This window comes from Macrobrachium nipponense, chromosome 4 (genome assembly GCF_015104395.2).
Source record: "Macrobrachium nipponense isolate FS-2020 chromosome 4, ASM1510439v2, whole genome shotgun sequence".
Classification (NCBI taxonomy): Eukaryota; Metazoa; Arthropoda; class Malacostraca; order Decapoda; family Palaemonidae; genus Macrobrachium; species Macrobrachium nipponense.
The window spans coordinates 123,054,655-123,080,150 of record NC_061100.1 but is presented as its reverse complement, the minus strand read 5'-3'; the positions used below and the strand labels follow the sequence as shown (position 1 = coordinate 123,080,150).

The 25,496-nt window shown below is 46.3% G+C and overlaps 2 protein-coding genes across 6 annotated transcripts in view; both read right to left on the bottom strand.

Annotated features, from left to right (window-relative positions):
• The window catches only part of LOC135211116 (uncharacterized), a 366,483-nt gene extending 347,702 nt beyond the window's left edge, over positions 1-18,781 (bottom strand). For 2 of the 3 annotated variants that reach the window (XM_064244219.1, XM_064244220.1), the window contains exon 1: positions 18,648-18,781. The gene's annotated coding sequence lies outside the window, so the exon portion shown is untranslated. The remainder of the gene's footprint in view (positions 1-18,647) is intronic. The other variant, XM_064244221.1, reaches the window with a different exon arrangement.
• Positions 18,782-24,458: 5,677 nt separating this feature from the next.
• The window catches only part of LOC135211115 (glucose dehydrogenase [FAD, quinone]-like), a 34,634-nt gene continuing 33,596 nt past the window's right edge, over positions 24,459-25,496 (bottom strand). For all 3 annotated transcript variants that reach the window (XM_064244217.1, XM_064244218.1, XM_064244216.1), the window contains exon 14: positions 24,459-24,664. In XM_064244217.1, coding sequence (XP_064100287.1) covers positions 24,523-24,664 — 142 coding nt within the window. In that variant the 3' untranslated portion in view covers positions 24,459-24,522. The remainder of the gene's footprint in view (positions 24,665-25,496) is intronic.

The window sequence follows — 25,496 nt, the reverse complement described above, 5'->3', positions numbered from 1 at the left end:
CTAAAGTCACTTTCACCATCCTTACCTTTTATGGCAGCCATTTCGGATTTCATCCTGTGAAGCGTAGCCTTCAGTTCAGCAATTTCGAAGCTGAATCTGAATGTACGGCCAGTGAGGGTCCTGATACAGAATCATAATTAAGAGAAGAGTTAGAATTATCCAAAGGCTCAATAGGCCTTGTACAACTACCGCCATCTTAGATGCAGCCCTTCTGACTCTATCCCTTTCTAACTTCTTCAAGTAAGAAGTTAGAGTCTTCCATTCCTCAACATTCAACCTTTCACACTCATGACAGGTGTTAGAAATAGAACAATCAAAACCCCTACATTTGCGACATACAGTGTGAGGATCAACCGAAGCTTTCGGTATCCTCACCTTGCAGCCTACATTCACACACATTCTCACACAAACACTTGAATCAGACATTCTGAAGAAAAATTCAAAAAGCAAGTCCAAATCCAGTCCACAGTAGCGAATGCCAAAACAACGATCCAGGTACGTCACAAAAGTCCACAAAAAGATGATCAATTGCTTAGCCAAAGCGCAATTCCAGTCAAGAGGAGGCAGCAACGATGTTGATACCACCGGCGACAGAAATATATGTGAGTACGAAACGGGAATGGTTCCTAGTCCTGCCACCCAGGGCAGGCGGTAGATCACCTGACCTACCTGTAGCGCAGTGCGCGAAAGAAATTTGAATTTCTGTCGAGGACGACGGAGTCTTAGCTATGTATATATCTGACATGGTAAGTTGATTGTATGAAAATTCCGTAGAATTCTAAGCAGTCTGCGAAACCCCCACCGAATTCGTCAAACGATATCGGCTGGTGGTCCTCTCGATTCCCGTAGAATCGAGAATGGGCAGGATCCCTCCTCAACGGACCGGGGCTTACGTCAGGTAGGAACCCGAAGGTCCCCCCGGTAGCGCAGTCCCCAGCGTGGAATCCTACAGAGAAATCTCTGTAGGATCCCTCCCCTTTCCCTCGTAGCCGTAAGGAGAGAGGGAATGGGGAGGGAATTGATACTCGCTCGCCTTCCCAGTGGAACTAGCAGTTGGAGAAGAAAAGGAGCAGCCATCGCCTTGCGGCGATGGCCTCTCAGAGTCTGGGAAAACGTATCGTCAGGAGAAAACGTTTTCCCGAGGAGGGTTACGAACTCTCACTGTAGGTAAGGGTGTCTGCCGCCACTGTGAACGTCGTCTGGGTGGGGCTGATCGACACCTGACAGGAGAGAGCCGATACCGTCCTCCGACTCATTCCAGTCCTCGTCGAGGTCGAACCTCTCAGGAGGGACCGAAGGAGTATTTAAATACGGTGTCCGAAGTCCGAAAGACACGTAGAAACGCCGCTGTCGCAGTAGAGGAGGTGGAAGTAGCTTGATCGACCGGCCAGAACTGAGAGAGCCTTCTTGTCCGGAGACGAGAGACTCTGGTTCAAGACAGAATTGGCAAGCTCCGATCGCGGCAAACCCACCACCGTCGGTTTGGGTTCCCTCTCGGGCCCCCCCCCCCCCCCCCCCCAAAACGACTCGAGCTGGTGGGAGCGGCGATCCTTCCCCCAGGTCGTTGTGCTGACGAATCAGTGCAATAACCTGGGCAAAGTTACTCTGAATCTCGGAAGTTAACAGCGTCTTGAGGAGTAGGACCATCCAGTCCCTCCAACAAGAGCAGCTCCCAAGACCCTCCTCCTTCAGAGAAGGACCAGCAAACAGATCCCTGACGGTTGCCTCCAAATCACTTGTGCGTACGTCCTGGCTGGGTCCTAAGACCATACCTGGCACGTGCGGCGTCGTGACGGGATCGAGCGCGCGCATCTCTCACGATCACTCCTATATACCTCGCTCTTCCTGGCGTATGCCGAGGAAGTTGAAGGTATCGGAGAGACAGAATAGACGCTACCCCCTCCCCCCCCTGACGGTCGCCTCCAATCACTTGCGCGCACGTCCTGGTTGGTCCTAAGACCATACGTGGCATGTGCGGCGTCGTGACGGGATCGTGAGCGGCGCACCTCTCATGATCACTCCTAGCTACCTCGCTCTTCCCGGTGTAGCCCGAGGAAGTTGAAGGTAGTGGAGAGACAGACCTGACGCTCCCCCCCCGCTCGCTGGCAGGACCAGCGTACGTGGGGGGCTGCAGCCGATCACCAACCCGCGGTGGGGATCGATCTGCAGGCCTGGCCGTGCCGCTCACCTGTGGCGAGCGGCTCGACTGAGCACGTCGACCCCGGTCCCGTGCGTCAGACGAGCTGCTGCTGGTCATCGTATCCGCCCGGCTCCCTGTGGGAGCGGCGGTCAGGTGACCTGCAGAGCTCACTTTCGCGGTGAGACCGCTGAGCGTCCTCGCGGCACGTCAAACCGCTGGTACCAGCCGAGGCTGGTACCGTCGGTTGAGGGGACCTGGGGGACCTCTTCCCAGCCTCAACCCGTGGCCGGTCAGAGACCGTCACGTCCACCCGAGGTACCGGTCTGGTCGCTGCGAGAGCAGCCGCTGGCCTGGCGAGAGTCACCTGAGCGGCTCTCGACAGTCTTCTCTCCGTGCCCTCGGTCATGACGCTGAGCGAACTCAGGCGTCTTAACTTTGGCTGCACGGTCACCCGAAAGGAGACGTACACTCGGAACTTCTCGCGGACGAGAAACCGAGCCCGTACCTGGCTTAGCAGCAGAGCTGCCAAGACCAGGCGAGGGTTGTACCAGTGGTAGCCAGCATACCCTTGGTCCCCGTCTTATTCTTCTTCCTCAGCTTAAGGGGAGGGGGACGGGCCCGTTCCCGAAGGAACAGGAGGACCAGCAGAAGAACCCCCCCCGTCACACCGGAGTGTGACGAAGCCCTTCGAAGTTTCCAGAAGGAGTCTTCTTAGGGGGAAAAAACCCGGTTACATCTGGTCGCTGCGAGAGCGGCCGCTGGCGTGGCGAGAGTCACCTGAGTGGTTCTCGCCAGCCTTCTGCTCCGTGCCGCCCCAGACCTCGCTAGACGCTGCAGCAGATCGTGGATGCTAGGCACGCCCTGCAGCCGCAGTGGCGTCCATACCTGTCCAAGGTCGTCTCCCACGGATGTAGCACCTGCGGGTAGCCACAGACAGATTAGTAAGAGGGGTTCCTCACGCACGGGGGGGGAGACATGCCCCACCCCGAACGCAAGGAAGACCCCAAATACAAAATACAACGAAGAAGCTGAGCGGGGGGCAGGAAGGAAGACGAAGAATCGGATACCAAGGGAGTCGCGGGAGAGCTTTCCGACGACTTCCTTGTTTGTTTGTATGGTGTTTTTACGTTGCATGGAACCAGTGGTTATTCAGCAACGGACCCAACGGCTTTACGTGACTTCCGAACCACGTCGAGAGTGAACTTCTATCACCAGAAATACACATCCCTCACTCCTCAATGGAATGGCCGGGAATCGAACCCGCGACCACCGAGGTGAGAAGCAAACACCAAACCAACCACGCCACTGAGGCGCTTCCGACGACTTCCTGGCAGACCTTCGCTTCCCCTACCCTCGACAGCCGTGAAAAGTAATATGAAAATGAAACAGAATACTGCCCTTGCGATTCACTTCATAGAACTTAAAGGGAAAAGATCAAATCCCGGGTAAGAACGGAAACTTGATCCAAATAATATGATGCTATCATAAAAATATATATGAAAATGAAAACAGAATACTGCACTTGCGATTTCACTTTCACAGAAAATAATCGTAAGGATCAATTCCCGGGTAAGAGCGAAATTGATCCAAATTAAATTATGCAAATAAATAAATGAAAATGAAAAGAATACTGCATTGCGAATCCACTTTCATTGCATTTATCATACAAAATAAAAGGTTCGTGCCGAGCGCAATCACGCTCTCGGTAACGAACGCACAGGGCAAAAATATAATGAAAAAAGTACTTACATTTTTCAATTACACACTTTCGCCCAAATACATGACTCGGCGCGAGCGTCGGCACCGAGACATAATTCAAGGGTTCAATTCATGAAAAGAGAGGAAATCGCCGCATCTACGGCGATAGCTCCATGTTGGTTCATAATTAAGTAATGAAAATGAAAACAGTGTACTTACAGTTTCATTTTCAAGTCAAACAAACCATTAGTAGAAAACACAATATAAACAAAGCATACGACGATGAAGCGGGCAAGAGAGCGATGACGAACACGTCCTTCACACCCGCGGCCGAAAGCAAAAGTGATTCTTCACCTCTCGGGCGCGGGGCACTCACGATCGGACAAGCAGTTAAACTACCCGTTCTCCCCTTGTTCGAAGATTATTACGACCGTCCCAGCTGCCGCTAGTTACCTTCCTATTGTTAAAGGACGAGGGTTTGTATTACGTATCGGAAACAAATGTGGATCAATTTCCGGGAATGAGCGGAACTTTCCGCATTTACGCCCTTCGGTACCCGGGCATAGTCTCCGGGGGGTAGCGAGGCGTGGAGATTCCATTATTGATCAATTCACAAATGAAGAAATAAAGAAAGGAAATGATTGTACTTACAAATGATTCACACAAACACAACCAAAAAATACTCATGAAAGCAAACGACGAGAAGCGGGCAGGAGAGCGTCGAACACACACGTCCACTCGCTGTGAGGCCGAAAGCAAAAGTGATTTGTTTACCTCCCAGTCGCGACGCGCGCGCCTGTCGGACAAGCAGTTAACTACCGAACCCCTTGTTCGAAAGCTTACGACCTATCCAGCTGCCGCTAGTACCTTCCTATTGTAAAAGGACGAAGGTTTGTATGCCGTGTCGGAACAAAACCAGTTTGGAGGGTGAACACATACCAATTGGCAACAGAGAGAGAGAGAAGGGAAGGTGAAGGAAGGAAGACAGACATGGGTGGTGGGGATGGAGGGGGGGGGGGGGGGAGGGTAGGTGGAGCTTTTTACTCGTGTTCGTATCCATTTCTGGATAATGGAGTTTTTGTCTCTTGGTACAAGGACAAGTGTCGTTATTCTTTACAATTAGTGATTCACGATACCCTTATAAATTACGGCACTGGGTGTAATACACTACAGCAAAATCTCGTTCTGATACGAGTGTTCGTTACAGAAATATTGCCAAAAAACGTGCTTGCACTCTCTGAAACCCATAGTAGGTATGCTGCTTAGTTGTCAATCAAGTTTTTTGTAATGGAGTATTTTTTACAAGCTAGCTATTGTATAAATTTGCATTTTTCTCAATCAAAACATATTCTCCTCAATTCTAACTTTCCTCTTTTAACGACTTTCTGGTCATTGCAAATTCGGCCCCTTTAATTTCTTATGGTGCAAAAACAGACAGAGGCCGAGGGAGCGAAAGCGATTGCGTCACACTACGGCAATAATCCGGCAGTAAAAAATCTTCATATATCCAAAAAGTAAATAATTAAGATATACTATTTGCGCATTACAATTATAACAAGTACACGAATAGCTGATAACAATCTGCATGAATAACTAACTGGTAAACTGTTCTGCAAGAAAGTTGAGTATAGCAATTCATTTACAATAGGTACAAAAGTCAAGATGTCGTGACGTCATAATACAGGACTTAAAAGAACGTTCTAATTCTGAGAAATAATTACTTAAATTTGAGTCAGGAATAGAGTTACTTTTTCAATAATGAATGTTTTCAAATTAGCTAATCATCATAAACATGTAAAATATTGATGTTTTACTATTTACTTAAATAATTATCTAGTGCACGCTTCGTCTTCTTCTACCAAAACAGTAGGGTAAACAACCGCATGGCCTGGCTCAACTCACCAACGGTCACGGCATGCCACCCTCCGAAAAAGTGCTTATAACGCGTCCTGACACCGGAGATGGGCATCAGTCGCAACTTCTTCTTGGTGAGAGACAGAGCTAAAGACCTCTACTCTCCTTTCGAAGGAAGTATTTTCTCCAAAGTTAGAAATTAGGGCCAAATTTAAAGCATTAAACAGATGGTAGTGAAAAGGGTGTCCAACGCAGTGCAAATCTCACCAAAACGCTTTCAAAATTTTTACTTACGCTTAAATATCTTAGAAGATTGACGCCATCTCGATGTTTGTGGAGTCGCTTGTGTCAACAAACTTCCCATTTCCTGTGATAAATCCGCACACCACTTGTACCCATAGATGCTGGAGCACTTTCATCACAACAATCAGAACACAGTCACTGGCCACAACGTTTTTAAGTAAACAACCGTTTTGGTAGAAGAAGATGACGAAGCGTGCACTAGATAATTATTTAAATAAATAGTAAAACATCAATATTTTACATATCTATGATGATTAATTTGAAAATATTTGTTATTGAAAAAGTAACTTTATTCTGACTCAAATTTAAGTAATTATTTTTCGGAATTAGAACGTTCTTTTAAGTCCTACATTATGACGTCACGACATATTGACTTTCGTATCTATTGTAGATGAATTGCTACACTCAACTTTTTTGCAGAACAGTTTACCAGTTATTCATGCATATTGTTATCAGCTATTCATGTAATTGTTATAATCGTAATGCGCATATATATCTTTATTATTTACATTTTGGATATATGAAGATGTTTTACTGTCGGATTACCGCCGTAGTGTGACGCAATCGCTTTCACTCCCTCAGCCTCTGTCTGACGAAGCATGTAGACCCGGACCTGGCTCGCCTGGGTCCCCAGCGTCTATGGGTGCAAGTGGTGCGTGGATTTAGGGTAAAAAACCGCATGGTACAGGGGTGACCCATGTACGATCAATGTGTACAACCCCAAGAAAAGTACATTATAACGCGTCCTGACACCGGAGTAGAGGTCTTTAGCTCCGTTTCTCACCAACAACAAGTCGCGTCTGATGCCCATCTCCGATGTCAGGATGCGTTATAATGTACTTTTTTTGGGGTTGTACACATTGATCGTACATGGTCCACCCCTGTACCATGCGGTTTTTTACCCTATCACAGGAAATGGGAAGTTTGTTGACACAAGCGACTCCGCAAACATCGAGATGGCGTCAATCTTCTAAGTTATTTAATCTTAAGTAGAAATTTCGAAAGTGTTTTGGTGAAGTTTGCACTGCGTTGGACACCCTTTTCACTACCCTCTGTTTAAAGCTTTAAATTTGGCCTTAATTTCTAACTTTGGAGAAAATAGGGGGAAACATCAGTACAGGCCAACCCTCATCACGGTAGAGGGGTCTTATCACTCGATATTTAATTGGTGAAACATGAATACAATTGCAACTCTAAGCATACCATTTAAAAGACTGAAGTTTCGTCAAACATATTGTGATATATGAAAGCCCCATACGAACTAAAATAAGCATGTGAGCTCTTCGTAAATGACAATTTGTTGAAAATTGCATTTTTCCTAACTATACAAACCTGAGGGTCTTTAACAATAGGAAGTAGCTAAGCGGCAGCTGGAACGGTCGTAAGCTTCGAACAAGGGAGAGGAACGGTAGTTACTGCTTGTCCGATCGTCGCGCGGAACAAAATCACTTTTTGCTTTTGGCCCATGCAAAATACGCAGAGTGAGGGGTGGCATGAGGAGGGACTTTATGTTAAAAGGACCTCAGGTTTTTGTATAGTTAGAAAAATGCATTTTCGACAAAATTGTCATTTGTTCCGATACGTAATACAAACCCTCGGTCCTTTAACAATAGGAAGACTGATTCTTGTTGGGAGGAATCTGAGTCTTTTTTGATGAAACAGACTGGTGTTCGTCCATCCCTGGAATGCCTCCCTGGTCGTAAAGAGCGAGGGAGGGATCCAAGCCTCTGTCCGATGATGGGGGTGGGTGTGCACGCAGGATCAATGGTCAGACCTCTGGGGCCGAGTACTAAGAGAGAGGCAAGCGTATCTCTTCGTACCAGCATTGTAAGAACTTTTTCCTTTACATGAGCAAATGTAAAGTAAGGGGTGTTTGTCTCATGTTTGGCATCCACTTCTCCCCCTTGTGGAGAAGTGGTGGATATTTACTCCTATCTCTAGTTAAAGAGAGTAGGATGGAGCTCTGTTGAATAGCTTACCTGCATCTGACTTCCTTTCCAGCAAGTAACGACCGTATCCCTCTGCCCACAGGTAGAGGTAGAAAAAGAAAAATGGTGAAGAGAAGCCAGTCCCATCTCTCATTCACACATGCATTTCTCCCAGTCATACCAGGAATCGATGCTGTTCTGCCTGCTCGGGTGCTGGGTAAGCTTACACAACGTGTTGAGCAGCCACCACAGGTCCCAAGGAAAAAGATATCCAAGGACTTGTGGGCAATATCCCGAAGGTAGAAGGACGTGAAGGTGGTCTGGTTGGCCCAGACACCTGCCTTCAGGACTGCGCCACGGAGAAGTTCTTACGGAACGCTAAGGAGGGTCCGATACCTCTGACTTCGTCGGGCTCGGTCGGAGCGTACGGATGTCGTCGCTACCATCAGCATTCGTACGCTCTCATGATCACCTCACGTAGCCAGAAAGAAAGCGTGTTCTTGGAGACTTCTTTCTTGGTAACCCCAGTGCTAACGAAAGAGGCGTCGACACTCAGGCCTGAGATGTCGAGTTCTCTTCAGATAGCGCCGTAGCGCCCTCACAGGACAAAGCAGCACTCATCCGCATCATTATCGGTGAAGTCCAGGAGGGAGGGGATCGTGAAAGACTCGAACCTGTCGTCAGGGATCGACGGATTCTGAGTCTTAGCTACGAAGTTCGGGACGAAATCGAGCGTCACCGATCCCCAGCCTCTGGTATGTTTAAACATCATAAGAAAGGCCATGTAGTTCCCCTACTCTCTTCGCCGATGCCAGGGCCAGCAAGAAGAGGGTTCTTGAGGGTCAGATCCCTGTCTGACGACTCTCGGAGTGGCTTCGAAGGGTCTTCGAGTCAAACTCCTAAGTACGAGAGTCACATCCCACGCAGGGGGCCTGAGTTCCCTGGGTGGGCAAGACCTTTCGAAGCTCCTCATTAGCAAGGATATCTCGAACGAATTCGAGATGTCCAGTCCCCTCAGTTTTTAGACGAGCGCCAGTGCTGCTCTATATCCTTTAACTGTGGGGTACTGAGAGGAGCTTCTCTCGGCGAAGAAACACGAGGAAATAAAATCCGCTACCTGCTGAAGAGTGGCTCTGAGAGGAGACAGACCCCGTCTACGACACCAACCACAGAAGACGGCCCACTTCCCCTGGTACACAGCTGCAGAGGACTGTCTGACGTGTCCAGCCATCTCTGTTGCTGCGCTACGAGAAAAGCCTCTCGTTCGCAAGAGATGGTGGATAACAGCCAGCCGTGAAGTTGAAGGGACTGGGACTGCGTGGTGGTACGTTTACCGTCTTACGTGGCTGGGCTAGAAGGTTGTGCCAGGTGGGTAGTTCTCTCGGTGCGTCCGCAAGAAGAGCCAGCAGGTCCGGATACCAAACGGCTTGAGGTCGTTTGGGAGCCACCAGGATCATTCTGAGATTGGGAGTGACCAGCGCTCGACTGATCACTTTCCGAATCAGACAGAAGGGAGGAAAGGCGTAAGCGAAGAGGTTGTCCCAGGGGTGTTGGAGAGCGTCCTCTGCAGCTGCCCATGGGTCCGGCACAGCTGAAAAGAAAACCTGAAGTTTCCTGTTGTGCCGGGTGGCGAACAGGTACTAGACCGGTCGCCCCCACAGGTTGAAAAGCCTTTCCGCCACATCTTGGTGTAGAGACCATTCGGTCCTTATCACCTGATCCCGACGGCTGAGCTTGTCTGCTACTACATTCTTCTGCCTGGAATGTAGCGTGCTGACAGCTCTATCGAGTGAGCCTGGGCCCACTCGTGCACCTGCACTGTCAAACTGATGGCGGAAGGAGACACTAGCCACCCCTGCTTGTTGACATATGCCACTACTGTGGTGTTGGCACATCAACACCACTGAGTGTCCCACCAAGCGGTCCCAAACTCTTGGAGAGCGTTGAACGCCGCCTTGAGTTCCAGGACATTGATGTGAAGGTGCTTTTCGTGATGGTCCCACACACCTGCAGTCAGCAACTCCTCCAGGTGTGCGCCCCATCCCTCGTCGATGCGTCTGAGAACAGCAGAAGCATCTCCGGGGGGGGGAGTGCGTATAGGCACTCTCTTAAGAGGTTCTTGTCGTCGAAGCCACAGGCTAGGTCCTGCCTCACCTTGTCCGTGATAGCCACGGGAAAGTAAGGAGGATATCCCTGGCCTGAGACCAACTCTCCCTTAGCCTCCACTAGGAGAGACCGCAGGTGAAGACGCCCGTGAGGGACAACTTAACTCGCGAGTGACGACAGATGGCCGATCACGGACTTGCCATTGCTGTGCTGCCTGTTCCTGCCGCGACAGGAACCGGCCGGCTGCCTCCCTGAATTGCTGATACGCAAGTCTGCGGGAAAGACTTGCCCTGCTACGTATCTATCAGCATACCCAGGTACTTCATCTTCTGCTTGGGTTCGAGATCGGACTTCTCGTAGTTTATCACGATCCCCAGATCGCGACAAAAACTTGAGGAGTCGATCTCTGTCCTGTAGCAACTGCGAGCGGGAGCTCGCCAGGACCAGCCAATCGTCGAGAATACCTCAGAAGACGTATCCCGTTCGAATGGGCCCAAGCCGACACCAGAGTGAACACTCGCTGTGAAACACCTGTGGGGCGGTTGAGAGACCGAAACAAAGTGCCCTGAATTGGTACACCGTCCCGTCGAAGATTGAAGCGGAGGTACTTTTCTGGAGGACTGAGGATGGGTATTTGAAAATACGCGTCCTTCAGGTCCACCGAAAGCATGAAATCGTTCCCCCTGATCGAGTCGAGCACTGAGGCGTGCCGACTCCATCGTGAACCGCGTCGTGCGAACGAAGCGGTTCAGGGGAGAGAGAGGTCTATCACCGGGCGCCAGCCCCCCGATGCCTTCTCCACTAGGAAGAGGCGGCTGTAAAAGCCCGGTGACTGGTCCTCCACGATTTCTACAGCTCGTTTCGCCAGCATGGTCTTGATCTCCTGTCGAAGAGCGTTGTCCTTTGTTGATCCCCGGACATAGGTCTGTAGATGGACCGGTTTGGAGATGAGGGGGGGCCGAGACTCGAAGGGTAGTATATATCCCTCCCGAAGGACGTCTACTATCCAGTTCTCGGCGCCGTAGCGCTGCCAAGTCGCCCAATGGCTCGCCAGGCACCCCCCCACTTCCGGCAGCAGGTGAGACGCCGTCCCTAGCGTTTCCCTCCTCGTTTCGACTTCTTTCAGCACCTCCTCGGGGAAAGGAGGGCTGGGAGGAGGGCTGATTTCGGCCTCTCTAGCAGAAGTGAAACAGCTGGAGTCTTCGCACGGGGTTTGGACGGTGCAACCGTCTTCGACGCCGTGGAAGCGCTAGCCAAGCTCTTTGGTTTGGCCGCAGTTACTCGAGGTTGCCCAGAAACCTTCGAGACTGCCTGGTGGACTAAGCGGTCACTCTCGTCAGGGCGCCGCGTTCCAGTTCCACCGCAGCGTCCACCATCTCTCCTGGAAAGAGAGGCTGGGAACTCCTAAGAGGTCCATTTCGTAGCCCGAGTGCCGCTTCACGCCCGGCCCCCTGGTCACTCGGGTAAGGACTGCGTCCCTACGTCGAAGAACCAAGTTGGCCCACAGGTTAGCAGTCTGATGGGCGAGGTAAGAGATTGCTCTTCCTCCAGACTGGCACAGTCTCCTGAAAGAAGCGTCGTCTTCGAGAGCAGAACTCCCAGAGCCGGCCGCTACTTTGGATATTGTGAGGGACCACAAATCCAACCAGGAAACTGCCTGGAATGCTGCCATAGCGGTAGATTCCAGGGCAAGTGCCTCCTGCTGCGAGAACCATAAGTTCTCCGACAGGAGCTGCTGCAGGGACACACCTGGAGTCAGCCTCGCAACTCCGGGTTAAACCTGTTTCGGCAATATCGGGTCTTCAGATGGCGACGTAAAAATCGCCTCTGCCGCTGTAGGAGGAGGAGGAAGCAGCTTAGAGGACCGTCCGGATTTTTAGCGAGTCCTCCCGTCCGGAGACGAGATTCTCCACCTGATCCAGGACCGAGTCCGCAAGCTCCGATCGTGGCAACCCCATCATCATTTTGGGTTCCCTCTTGGGGACCCCAAAATGACTCGAGCCGGGACGTGGGCTCTGCTGGTGGTAGCGGCGATTCTTCCGCAAGGTCATTATGTAGACGCATCAACTTAATGACCTCTGCGAAGTTCCTCTGTATCTCAGGCGTTACAGCGTCTTGTGGAGTAGGACCGTCCAGTCCCTCCAACAAGAGCATATCCCCTCGATACTCCTCCTTCAAAAGGAAAGGAGAACAGCGACAGACCCCTGAAGGTCGCCTCCAACTACTTGCGCGTACGTTCTGGTCGGTCCTAAGACCGTGCCTGAGCCGCACGGCGTCATAGCTGGGCTCACGAGCGGCGCACCTCTCGTGATCGCTCCTTGGTACTCGCTCCGCCCGGTATAGCCCGAGGAGGTTGAAGGTACAGGAGAGGCAGACCTGACGCTCCCCTCGCTCGCTGGCCACGCGGACCAGCGTGCGTGGAGGGCTGCTGCTGATCGTCAACCCGCGGTGACGGTCGAGCAGCAGGCCTAGCCTTGCCGCTCGCCTGGGGCGATTGGCTTCGGCTGAGAACGTCGAGACCGATCTCTAGCGTCAGGCGAGCTGCCGCTGGTCACCGTCTCCGCAGGGTCCCCATCGGGTGAGCGGCGGACGGGCGGGTGACCTGCTAGGCTCCCTTTCGCGTCGAGACCGGCCAGCGTACCTCTCGGCGCGTCAAACCGCTGGTACCAGCCGTGGCTGGTGACCAGCGGCCGTGGGGACTCTCCTTCCTCGCCTCAAACCCGTGGCCGGTCAGCGACCGTCACGTCAGCCCGAGCAGCCAGTTGATCGCTGCGAGAGCGTCCAACTGGCCTGGCGAGAGTCGCGTGCAACGACTCTCGCCAGTCTTCTGCTCGCGCCGCTGTCTTGACGGCGAGCAAGCTCGGGCGTCAAAACTTTGGCTGGACGGTCCTCTTTGGAAGAGCGTCCACTCGGTGCTTCTCGCGAACGAGAAGCGGCGAGCGGAACCTGGTTTAGCGGCAGAACCGCTAGCACCAGGGGTGAGGACGCACCAGCCGAGGCTGGTGCAACCTCTGGTCCCCCGTCGACTTCTTCTTTGCAGAAGAAGCGACGGGCCCCGTTCCCGAAGGAACAGGAGGACCAGCAGAAGAGCTCCCCGACTCGCCTGAGCGAGTCGGGCCCTTAGAAGATCCCGAAGGAGTCTTCTTAGGGGGGGAGGAGGCAGCCTTCTTCTTCTTCGGCTGTTTAGCCTTAGAAGTCGAAGGGGAAGGAGGAGGCAGCAGACGACGAAGAAGACGATGAAGACGACGACGACACCTTCTTCCTCTTCCTCTTCTTCTTCGCCAGGCTCCGCAGAACAGACGTCAGGTCTTCCATCCAGGAGGGAGCCGGGGCAGTTGCCGAAGAACAACAGGGCCCGACTGCACCTGTCCGGAAAGACCTGAGCCTGTGACAGCAACACCAGCAGCAGGAACGACAGGAACAGGTCCGGGAACAGCAGGAACGGCAGGAACATCTGAAAGGGAAAGTGCAGGCCGATCTGAAATAGAAAGAGTAGCTGGAACAGCAGCAGGTACGGCAGGCACGGCAGGTACCACGGGAGAGCCAGGCGTCCTGTCTGCAGTTACCGACATCCGTGGCACTGGCGGCAGGTCCAGGGGGGGAGGGGTACTCTTTGGGCAGCGGAAGTCCGGGGTCGGCAAAGGAAAAAATCCAAGGTATGGTGGTTGGCACCGTCCTCCTTGGTACGGCAGCAACTGGTTTTTGTATAGCCACGTGGGTGTCACCGGACATTATATGGGGCGTATATACCAGATGTGGTGGCATCTCATACGTGGTGTGTTCGTTATTGTGGTGGTAGTGTGGTCACCGCACCATGAGTGACCACAGCCGACCCCGCCAACCGCTGGAGCAACCCCTGGATGCTGGGCACTCCCTGCAGTCCCAGCGACTCCCACACCTGTCCCAAGTCGTCCTTCGCTGATGGCACACCTGCGGAGACAAATAGTCGGGTTAGTTGGAGGGGCTTCACCGCGCCTGGGGGGCGAAACACCCCCCCCAGAGCGGACGGAAGACCCCGAGTAGCTGTACAGTTCCTGTACGTCGGGTAGCGGGCGCCCTCCTCCACACTCGACGGACTCGATCGAGGAAAAGGACTCCGCTACCCCCCCCGCAGGGGAAGGCGCGAAACGTGGGGGCTGGCCGGGAGGCAGGAAAGAAGACGAAGTGTCCGTCACCAAAGGAGTCACTGGACTTTCCGATGACCTCTTGGCCGGCCTAAGTCTCTTCCATGCACGTGACAGCACCCACTGCGCCTCGGGACCAATTCATACAAACCACACATGGTTCGTTGCGGAGAGCATTCTCGCCCCCTACAACGAGAACAAACCTCGTGGGGGTCCACCTCAAACAAATGACCTGAACCCTCCACATTTACGCCCCTCCAGCCGGGCCGGGACACACTACTACGGCTGGAGCGGGAGGCGCGGTGATATTTCCATTTCTTCCAATTCACTCATTGCAAGAATAATAGAATTGAGAAAAAAAGTACTTACAATCACTCCTGATATACAGAAAGAGAAAACAAATACTCAAGGTTGAAGCAAACGACAAAGCGGGCAGAGCGATGGCGAACACGTCCTTCCCACACACGGCCGAAAGCAAAAGTGATTTATTTACCTCCAGTCGCGCGGCGCGCGACGATCGGACAAGCAGTTAACTACCGTTCTCCCCTTGTTCGAAGCTTACGACCGTTCCCAGCTGCCGCTTAGCTACTTCCTATTGTTAAAGGACCGAGGGTTTGTATACGTATCGGAACAAATATGTTTTCAAGGCAGTTTTGAAATCCAATATGGCGGCTAGTTTTTCATGGACGGTTCTCATCAGTGACGGACACCATCTTTCCCAAGGTTCTTTCCCAGCACTCATTTGAACAATGTTAGCGTATTATGGAAACGTTTATTGATCTATCAAGATTGCAGTTGTAATCAGCACAATAAAAACAACATTTTGTTGCCTATATTAGTGAAAGTATGAAACTTGTTATTCCCGGGGTTATGGTTGGAACTGAATTCATTCTTACCTTGTAATCGGCGGTTTTATCCTTACTGCCATAACACAAACTGAAACTCCACAGTGCTTATTTGATTGTTATTATACACATTTTGGTCTCAGTTCACTCCACATTGCACTTTAAAACACGTTGCTGTTCCTGGTTTCTAAGCGCGCGCGCCATAAACACAAATTACAAACAGCAGACGACGACAGACGACGAAACTGCAAAGTTTATTCCCTAAACTGTTTACTTTATTTCGTTATTTAGTTTAAATTTACATTGTTATTTAAAAATTTTGATTTAATTCATTTGTATATACCCTTTTTTTGCAACCAAATTACCCGAAAAATTACAGATATTTCTAACGTAGATAAAATCAAATGTTTCTAACGTTTTCGTACATCTGGCTGCCGAAAAACCATAGAGGAACGAATACGGAAAAGTGCATAGAGGAACGACTACGTTTTTTTTTTTTTTTTTTGCTTTTTTGTTTTTTGCTAGCACTTTCATTGATTTCAGTCTTTATTAGTATTTTGAATTTTCTTAAATAATCGTACTGCCAGAAATAAATGTAACCTTTAATGTTTGCATGCTTTAATGTTTGCATGCTAAGAATGGCAAAATCATCGTTGCCACATTAGTGGAGGCTTCACACATACGCCGTTCCATTATCCTGTTAAGCGTCCGCCCCTGATGAGCTCGCTGCTAACGTACCGTCACGCTTTTTTTCGTAATCAGCGATCATAGCACTGATGATAGTTTTCAAAGTTAATATTGATTTTTATGCTTGTTATTCATACTGTAATTAACTGTAGGAAATTCTCTCTCTCTCTCTTCTCTCTCTCTATCTCTCTCTCCTCTCTCTCTCTCGGAGTCCAGTCACTCGGCAAAGAAAAGTCATCTTACTCCCGCAAATTGGAAGAAAAGTTTGTATCATCACTGGAGGATTCAGAACTAGAGCTCTCATCATCAAATAGGTTATCAATATCACACTCCTCATCTAGTATTTGATTGATCTCACCTAAAGAAATATGCCTCCTCTTTGGACATTCACTGTGAAAGACGCGAAATCAATTTGTCTCGATAAACGCCGAAGCGTATTGAAAGAAAACCAACAGGGACAGGCAGTTTTCTAGCATAAGCGACCACCAGGAAAGAGTTGCCAGGCTGGAAATAAGTTTCCCATGTGCTGAGAGTGTTACCAAATGATGTTCCTACAACTTGTCTCAATTACGAGTAAACGTATTATTACGGGCTGACGGCTTGACAAGCACAGTTAAAGTCTTGAACGTAATATCCGTTGAAGGCGCTACCGAGTAGATCGCGGTAAACGTATTATTACGTGGGTGACGCTTAACAGGTTATAAACAGTTTCCATGAATTCTAGTTGTCATAGTAATGCAATAATGATAAAATTGCTTTAATATTTATGTATATATACTTCCAATACATAGCCTAATTTCACCAATTTCAACGTTTTTGTGTGTAGTCTTATACCCAGTTTTGGAGGGTCAACACATACCGAATGGCAACAGAGAGAGAGAGAGAGAGAGAAAGAGATGCGAGGATTGAGAGAGAGACGAGGAAGAGAGAGGAAGGAAGGCGGAAGGAATCGAAGGGGGAGAAAAAGGATGGCGGTGGAGGGTGGGGAGAGGGTAGGTGGAGCTTTATACGCGTGTTCGTATCCATTTCTGCATAATGGAGTTTTTGTCTCTTGGTACAAGGACAAGTGTCGTTATTCTTTACGATTAGTGATTCACGATACCCTTATAAATTACGGCACTGGGTGTAATGCACTATAGCAAAATCTCGTTCTGTTAAGAGTGTTCGTTACAGAAATAGGTATTGCCCAAAAACTGCTTGCACTGTCTCTGAAACCCATAGTAGACATGCTGCTTAGTTGTCAATCAAGTTTTTATAACCAAGTATTTTTTACAAGCTAGCTATTGAATAAATTTGTATTTTTCTCAGTCAAAACATATGCCCCTCAATGCTAACTTTCCTCTTTTAACGACTTTCTGGTCATTGCAAATTCGGCCCCATAATTTCTTATGGTGCGAAAACAGACAAGAGGCCCATGGACCGAAAACGATTGCGTCACACTACGGCGATAATCCAGCAGTAAAACATCTTCATATATCCAAAAAGTAAATAATAAAGATATATATGCGCATTACGATTATAACAATTACATGTATAGCTGATAACAATCTGCATGAATAACTGGTAAACTGTTCTGCAATGACAGTTGAGTATAGCAATTATTTACAATAGGTACGAAAGTCAAGATGTCGTGACGTCATAATACAGAACTTGAAAGAACGTTCTAATTCAGAAAAATAATTACTTAAATTTGAGTCAGAGTCGAGTTACTTTTTCAATAACGAATATTTTCAAATTATCATCATAAATATGTAAAATATTGATGTTTTACTACTATTTAAAAATTAGCCAAGAGCACGCTTCTCGTCATCTTCTACCCCAACAGCTGTTTACGCCTGGCTTGTTGTTGATGAGAAATCGTGTTTCGATGTTGTGATAAAAAGTGCTCCAGCGTCTGTGGGTACAAGTGGTGTGCGGATTTATCACAGGAAAATGGTAGTTTATTGACACAAGCTACTCGTAAACATCGAGATGGCGTCAATCTTCTAAAATACCTCGAGTTGTAAGTAAAATGTGAACGCGTTTTGGTGAGATTTGCACTACGTTTGAGACCGTTTTCAGTACCCTCTGTTTAAATCTTAAAATTTGGCCTTAATTTCTAACTTTGGAGAAAATACTTACTTCGAAAGGAGAGTAGAGGTCTTTAGCTCCGTTTCTCACCAACAACAAGTCGCGACTGATGCCCATCTCGGGTGTCAGGACGCGTTATAATGTACTTTTTCGGAGGGTGGCTTGCATTGATGGTAGGTGGCCTGCTTGGCCTGCTGTGATGATCTACCCTACTTACTTCGAAAGGAGAGTAGAGGTCTTTAGCTGTTTCTCTCACCAACAACAACTCGCGACTGATGACCACCTCCGGTGTCAGGACACGATATAAGTACTTTTTCGGAGGGTGGCCAGAGGTGACCATCGGTGAGTTGGGCCAGTCCCTGCGGTTGTTTACCCTAGGCTACCTATGAACAGAGGCACAGTAATAGGAATGGAGGGGGGTTACAGCTAGGGACAGAAGGGACACTGTAAAGAACCATAAGTACTGACTACAGTGAACCGTGTAAAGAACACCGACGGCACTGCATCCCAACGGGGTGTACGGGAATCCCACACCAGTAGTAGGTCTAGGCTCTGAGTGCAAAATTGAATTCGCCCTAGCCTAGACTTCCTTGTTCCCTAAACATCACATTCTAAGGGTAACCCTGAGAAACAACGGAAGGTATTCTGCATTTCAGTAGAACCAATTATTAGGAGTTTACGTGCATCAGATTCACGTTCGGAAAAATCGGGGCTAGCCTACTACCTAAGTAGGTAGGCTGCCTACTTTAAAGTTTTGACGCGAAGTCAAATGTCAAACTTTCGAAAGCTTGCGACACTGCCACCTCCGAATTCTCACGAGTTCGATTCAGCTTTAAAACAGTAACATGTCGTCCTACTCGCATCACACAATTTCTTATGCCAGTATACTTACTTATTTTTACATATCTAAATTGCTTCAATTTCCATTCTCAATGTAAACACGAATCTCAGCTGTGTTCATCACCCACCTCCCACCCAACATAACACAAACTTTAGCACGAGCGTTTTGATTGGTTGACATCCGATACCGTTTCCATCGAGCTCTCCTATTGGTTGACTCTCCATATTCTCCTTCCTCTTCCCAATCAGGAATAAAAGTTCCACGGTACTGGTATATTAGTTTCTGCTTTCTTCAACTTTTGTATAAATTCATACCAAAAACTTAAAATGTCTTGGTACGCGTATAAATACAAATTGTGATGCGAACAATTTACGAAGATGACAGTATGACGCAGTTGCACTGATGACACCTTGAATTAATTTCACGACCCCGACCACCTGGTTGTATCATAAAAGCGTTCTCCTAGTATTCGGAAATATACACATATTTTTTAATAAGTGTACATTTTTCTGAATGCAGTACACCTGAATTTTATTGAATATGTATTTATATGTTTGTCGGTGACAGAGTCCGGTGAGTAGAGACTCGTTACTTTTAGTCTGCTCAAGATAATTACGTAGAGTAGAAAAGTTGTAGGCAACAGGTGCGACTTGTGATAAGGGATTTCTTATCAATATTATTTTCCTTAATATCAAAAGGAAGATATTTGAAACTTGAACACTATGCTAAATCGTGTAAAAAATATGGTCTATTCTTAATAAACTTTCTACGTAATTACTCAGCCTAAAAGCCACCGTGTTAAAAGGAAGTTCCTTAATCGAACCTTGAGAAATTTTTGTGAATTAAGTTGAGTTTTACACACTAAGGATACGTCACTCGAAACATTTTTACCCGGGTAGATGACTTGCTGTTCAGTGTATTTCAATTGCCAATGCACAATCACTACAAATAATTTTGTGATGGCGTTAGCCATCCATTTAGCGCTGAACTCACTTGATATGCTAGAGGATGGTTAGGATTAAGGCACTGCGCAAATCAAATATTCCCTAATAGACAATCAAATAGCGTCACTGCTCTTGAGGTTGCTATGGACTGAAATCTCATTTAATAAAATCAGCATAAATTTTATGATATACGCTTGCACAATTGCTCTAGGGATACTCAACCGTAACCCATTCAGAACAGCCAAGAAACTGTGCGGTATCTGTTATTTGGAATGACCCCACAAATCCAATCCAAGTCTTCTAATCCCTTTAACACATTATCACACTTGGTGCAAGGGCAATTAGTGATGTACTGCTGGCATCATCTAAACAAACGTAACCTCCTTGTCCATTCCGCCAGCAACCTTGTGGTAATAAATTAACACGTTCTTTTTAAAAACCGTTTTGGTAATATGGTTTAGCGTCAAGTTTGTGGTCACTACGCAACTCTTTGCAGGTAGGCAAATTGCATATATCCAATGCGATTTTCAAAGAGATCTGCTGCTTCATTTTTATAAATTCCTATATAGCCCACCGTCCATTAATGTTAAGCCGTTTTGAGACGCTAAATGACATGCAGAGGTCGGGCATTGCACAGTGTTCATAGTTTGTTTCCGAGATTGGTCAGCTTGCATCCTCTCAGTCAGTGAGACACAATTATCTTATAAATCGCTGTCAGTTCCGTTTTGAATTGTAACTCCTTGTTACTGAAACTGAATGAGAGGGCTGTGAGCTGATATATCGTATTGATTATGTATTCAGATCACTCTGCCTCCTAAACCTTGAAAATTAATTTTCCCAACTCCTCTGAGCATCATTTTACTCCCGTTTTGTTCGGTTAACACTGTGAGGTAGTCACGAAGGTCAAGGGTCATTACAGTGTTGCTCATTCCCTTATAACATTGGTTGCCATTTAGCCACTCGTTCTTCTTAAATGGTTGAACAGATTCCTCTTAAAATATGGGTGTGCAATCATTTAAGGAAAGTCTGTCAACTTGCCTCTCTTTCTCGTGATGGATCCATAGTACTTTGGCACCAAGAATAATCACCGTCATTATATAAAAAAGACGATGTTGATTATGATAATAAGAACAATGGAAAAGGAGTTGGTGAAAAGGATGCAGCTTTTTGTATTTGCTAGGAATGCTCCCAAAACATTTGATTTTGCACATTTTGACCTGATAGAAAGTATAAACGCAAATCCTAAGAGAATTATGGTGATTGAGATGGTAGCTAGAAAATATTAGAATTCCACCGTGCGTGCTGGCAAAAGAATAGGTTATCCTAACAGATAGCGAAGGTTTAACCTCTCGGCTGAGAAAAAGATTCAATGACTCAACAACCCGCATATGCTAGGTCTCATCTGGGGTGCATATTTGTACACAACCGAACAGATATATGTATTCAAAGCTATTTATGTTCAGACGAATTGTCCCTTTATAAAATTCCATCATCATTTTCAGGTGAAGTAAAACGGTCTTTGCGTTTCACATTATACTAGCTATATCAATAATTATTCAATTCAGGAATTATTATTTTAAAACAACCACATTTTTCAGCACTTGTATCGGCCAGAGTTTTTTGTATGTTTATTTATATTGTTGTTGTTACTCCAGGTTGATATAATAAAATCGATAGTTCACTACTGGCCATGACATTAAAATGCTCTTATTTTACAGGAGAAATTTTCAATTTTACGGACATGAAACTATTCTCTCTCTCTCTCTCTCTCTCCACTTAGTTTGTATGATGTTTTTACGTTGCATGGAACCAGTGGTTATTCAACAACGGGACCAACGGCTTTACGTGACTTCCGAACCACGTCGAGAGTGGACTTCTATCACCAGAAATACACATCTCTCACTCCTCAATGGAATGGCCGAGAATCGAACCCGCGACCACCAAGGTGAGAAGCTAACACCATACCAACCACGTCACTGAGGCGATACTCTCTCCACTTAGTCCACTATGCTCTTTTTTTCCATCTGTCCATCCGCCTGTGGTGTTTGCGCATGGTAACACTGCGTCCTGGCTTTAAATATCATCCTATTTCGAATATTAACGGTGTAATTCGCATACAGTAACTTATCAAAACACTTTTCAGTTGCAAATGTACACCAAGATATCCTTTTATTTACCTAAAACTTACATATAGCGTAACTATTTAATGCCAGGGATGCAGTGTTACCATGCGCCACCACCACAGGCGGATGGACATGTGGAAAAAAACTGAGTATAATCAAGAATGCCTTATGGCTTAGTGTAAGGAAACGAGAGAGAAAAATTTATCAAATTCAGTCAAAGAAAATTTTAAATAGCAATATTTTCCGCATAATATGACTCAGTGCTTCAATAGTTATATAATAAAAAAATAGGATGGCGAGAAATGGATTAAGGGAGCGAAAGCCCCATCGTTCAATAGAGGAATCCTATAGGACCCCCCAAAAAAAATAATCAGGAGAAAATTCCAATACTTAAATAGAACGAGGTAAGAAACGCAAAATGAGCCTAGGAATCAGAGCATTTTTACTTCACCCGCGGTCTTATAAGACCGTGACTTAACCATTCTGAGTAAACGACGAATGTTGGTATTCGCTGCTTGGCGGGAGCCGGGGAGATCAGTAACCGGGGCAGGCCTGAAGCCAAGGTTTGAGAATTTTGACAAATAACTGGCATACCTAAATCGAAGGTCATCGACGCTAAGGCGCGTCCGAAAGTGTAGTTCTAGACAGAGACAAAGAATGGCCTTATTCAATCCTGTCGAGAAGCAAAAAATGCAAATAAATAATAAGATTCAAATCACATACATGGTTGATCAGCAGCTTCAGAAGATAACTTCTAAACAATTTATATTAATATGAAAATTTATATAAATTTAAGAGCTAGATATGATAATTTAAATTTTTTTTATTAAGGATATTCTCTTAAAAACAATTCAGCCATCCAGTAAAAGTATAGTAAAAATGGGTAACTGTAATAGTCTTTATGTGAAATCCGAAGAATCGGATCATCCGGGTAACAAGTATTACAATGCGTACAAATAAAAACACGTAACTGAACTTCAGGGATATGCGGAATTCTGGCAAAGACGCCATTACCCAGACCACTGGAATTGTTGGTGTAACCACAGGACTATATTTTCGTATCAATTTGCTACTGATCATCCGTCAGCTGATCAGTAAACCGGACGCTATCTCTAGCACACTGGATGAATGTTAACTTTGTTGATGGTACCAGAAAGGAAGTGTCTGCTTTAACTGAAAGTAAAAAGATTTCGGTATTCTCTCGTATTTACGGATTCTGTTTTTTGTTGTCTTCATCCTATTAGAATGAACTGCAAATTAATTCAAAATTATAGTAACTATTCACATGGGCAGTGCATGCAATGCTTTTCACGATTGTCACTCTACACGAGAAAAGATACAAAACTGCGCAATTAGCCTTACTGTTGCTTATGCTTATCAAATCCGTTGGAACAATAATCATTAATTCGGTTTTTCCATTTGAAGAGATTTAGACATAGAATTCTCCTAATCTTCTAGTTTATAGAAAAAGAGCAAACATGAGCTCGTGTAAAAAATACTCATACGTAAGTAAGATAACCACCATCTCAGACAGAGTAACCCAAATCTGCAATAACCACGATAAGTAACATTGGCTCTGAGTACGTAGCACGTTCGCGGAAAAGTTTCCAAGTCTTCTGTATTCTAGGCATTGTTGGGGGAGGGCTGAGCTAGGCCTTGCTCCATCTAATCGCCTCTAAAATCCTGATGCCCCGTGTTGATATATTATTCCTAAATTCATGCGGATGAAGCCTAAAAGGCCATTAACTTGGTTTAAAGATTCTTGAATTGGCCCCCTATAAAATCAAATGACTTCTCTAGTAGGGCGTAGTACACCCGACGATGGGAACCACTGATCTAAGGTCTTGCGACCCAAGGCAATGGAATCATCATGCAACCATCGTCTCCCGTAGATGATTATAATTGTAGACAGCGTCTAGGTCACCAGCCCACAGGGATCTGTACTGCTCTGGTATCAGGTGACAGGGAAGTTATAGCAGGCAATGTATTTGTGAAAGTGATGGTCGCACCATAACAGGAAATGTTAAGTGTCTATTCGTTAATTGTGAATATTGCTGTGAAATAAAATTACTCATAACACTAAGATATTGTTCAGTCAATGATAATAATTAATAATAATAACTGAAAGATTTTATAATTATTGTTCAGAAGATGAGCCCTATTTATATGGAATAAACCCACAGGGACCACTGACTTGAAATTCAAGCTTTCATCAGAGAGAATGAGCAGAAAATAAAGGGGAGTACAGAAGGAAGAGATAACTTATTGAATTTTTTAAAAATTAATTAACAAATTAACGAGGAAATAGATGAGAATTTAAGTAAAATATTAAAATACATTTATAGACGTTAAAACTGTGCAGGCAATATCTAATTTATTTTAATATGAAGCCTTGTAAAAAAAAAATTCTAAATAATTGTTGGGTTAAACAGTCACCTGACACTATTTTTGGGTTGACTGTAGGAAGATGATATATTTAATTATTATAAATGGGCGAGAATATAGAAAATCTTTATAGAAGGGGGATGAAAAGTCCCACCTCAGCCAGTTTCAGGGCACAATGTCATTGTTTAATTTAGGCTGAGGGAATAAGCTGCATAGACCCATTGAGTCTATGGCATATTTCATCAAAACCATTCTCTTTTTTTTTTTTTTTTTTTTTTTTGTTACGCTGCACTTGAAGTAAAACCTCATCACCAGTTTAATTGCATAGAGGAAGTAGAAAAGTCACTCGGGAGATCAGTTTTCAAGCTTACATTTGATTTTCGCTGCGGATACCATCAATAAGCAATTACTAACTTCCAAACATTTATTAAGAAAACTACGGAACAAAAACACAGACTATTCTTCTGTTCGATGCTATACTCGGGAACCCCATTCTGCTTTTATGGCATCGGCTGCTTTTTCTCCTATCATGTAAGTCGGAGCGCCAGTGTTCCCAGAGGTGGCTTGTGGCATTACGGAGGCGTCCACTACGCGGAGACCAGATACGCCTCGAACCCTGAGAGAGAGAGAGAGAGAGAGAGAGAGAGGAGAAAATCCAGGTTATTATTGTCCATCATGTGTACACTTTCATAAAGAACAAGCCTAAAAGACCATCAATAGATTTACATGCAAAACGTTCATACTTCTATATAAGAGCCAAAGAATGCCTGAAAGGAAACTAAAGTACGTAATGTATGGTAGATAACCACTACAGTAAGGAATAATGACAAGTCAACCGATGGTCGAATTTATAATACATAAGTAACCTGTCAACAGCGAATGAGAAAAAGATTGTAATTGTCGAGTTCAGGTTCGTCTTAACAGTCTTGCACTGTCGCCCCTACCTTCCATTTACACCAGTAGTCTACAAAAAAGATTAATAAGATTAAACCTATAGATCTGTTGACCCTTTTAAGTTGATGTCTCAACGGGAAACAACGTGTTTTAAAGCGAGGGTTTATCAATACAAACGTTTGAACCATGTAACACATGCCTTGAAAATCGGAATAATTTCAGGAAGTATAAGCGGTACTCAATTGCTACAGATAAGGTCTAGTCCGAGATGGTAAAAATGGATGATTCATTATTTATCAGCGCTAATTTTCACAAGGCCGACGACTTTCCGGTAAGGGATAGAGTAATTAATTACTCCTTCTGACATGAGAACTTTCACGAATAATGTGGCATGTAGTGTTACTAGAATTTCTCCTACGCTTGAGATGAAAAACCATAGATATAGAAGGGATTCTCTATATCTATGCGAACAGCGCTCGAGAGTTACAGTTTTGCTCCCTATGATGGCAGAGGATTGGAAAGGGACTGATCTATAATGTTGATATTAATGTTGC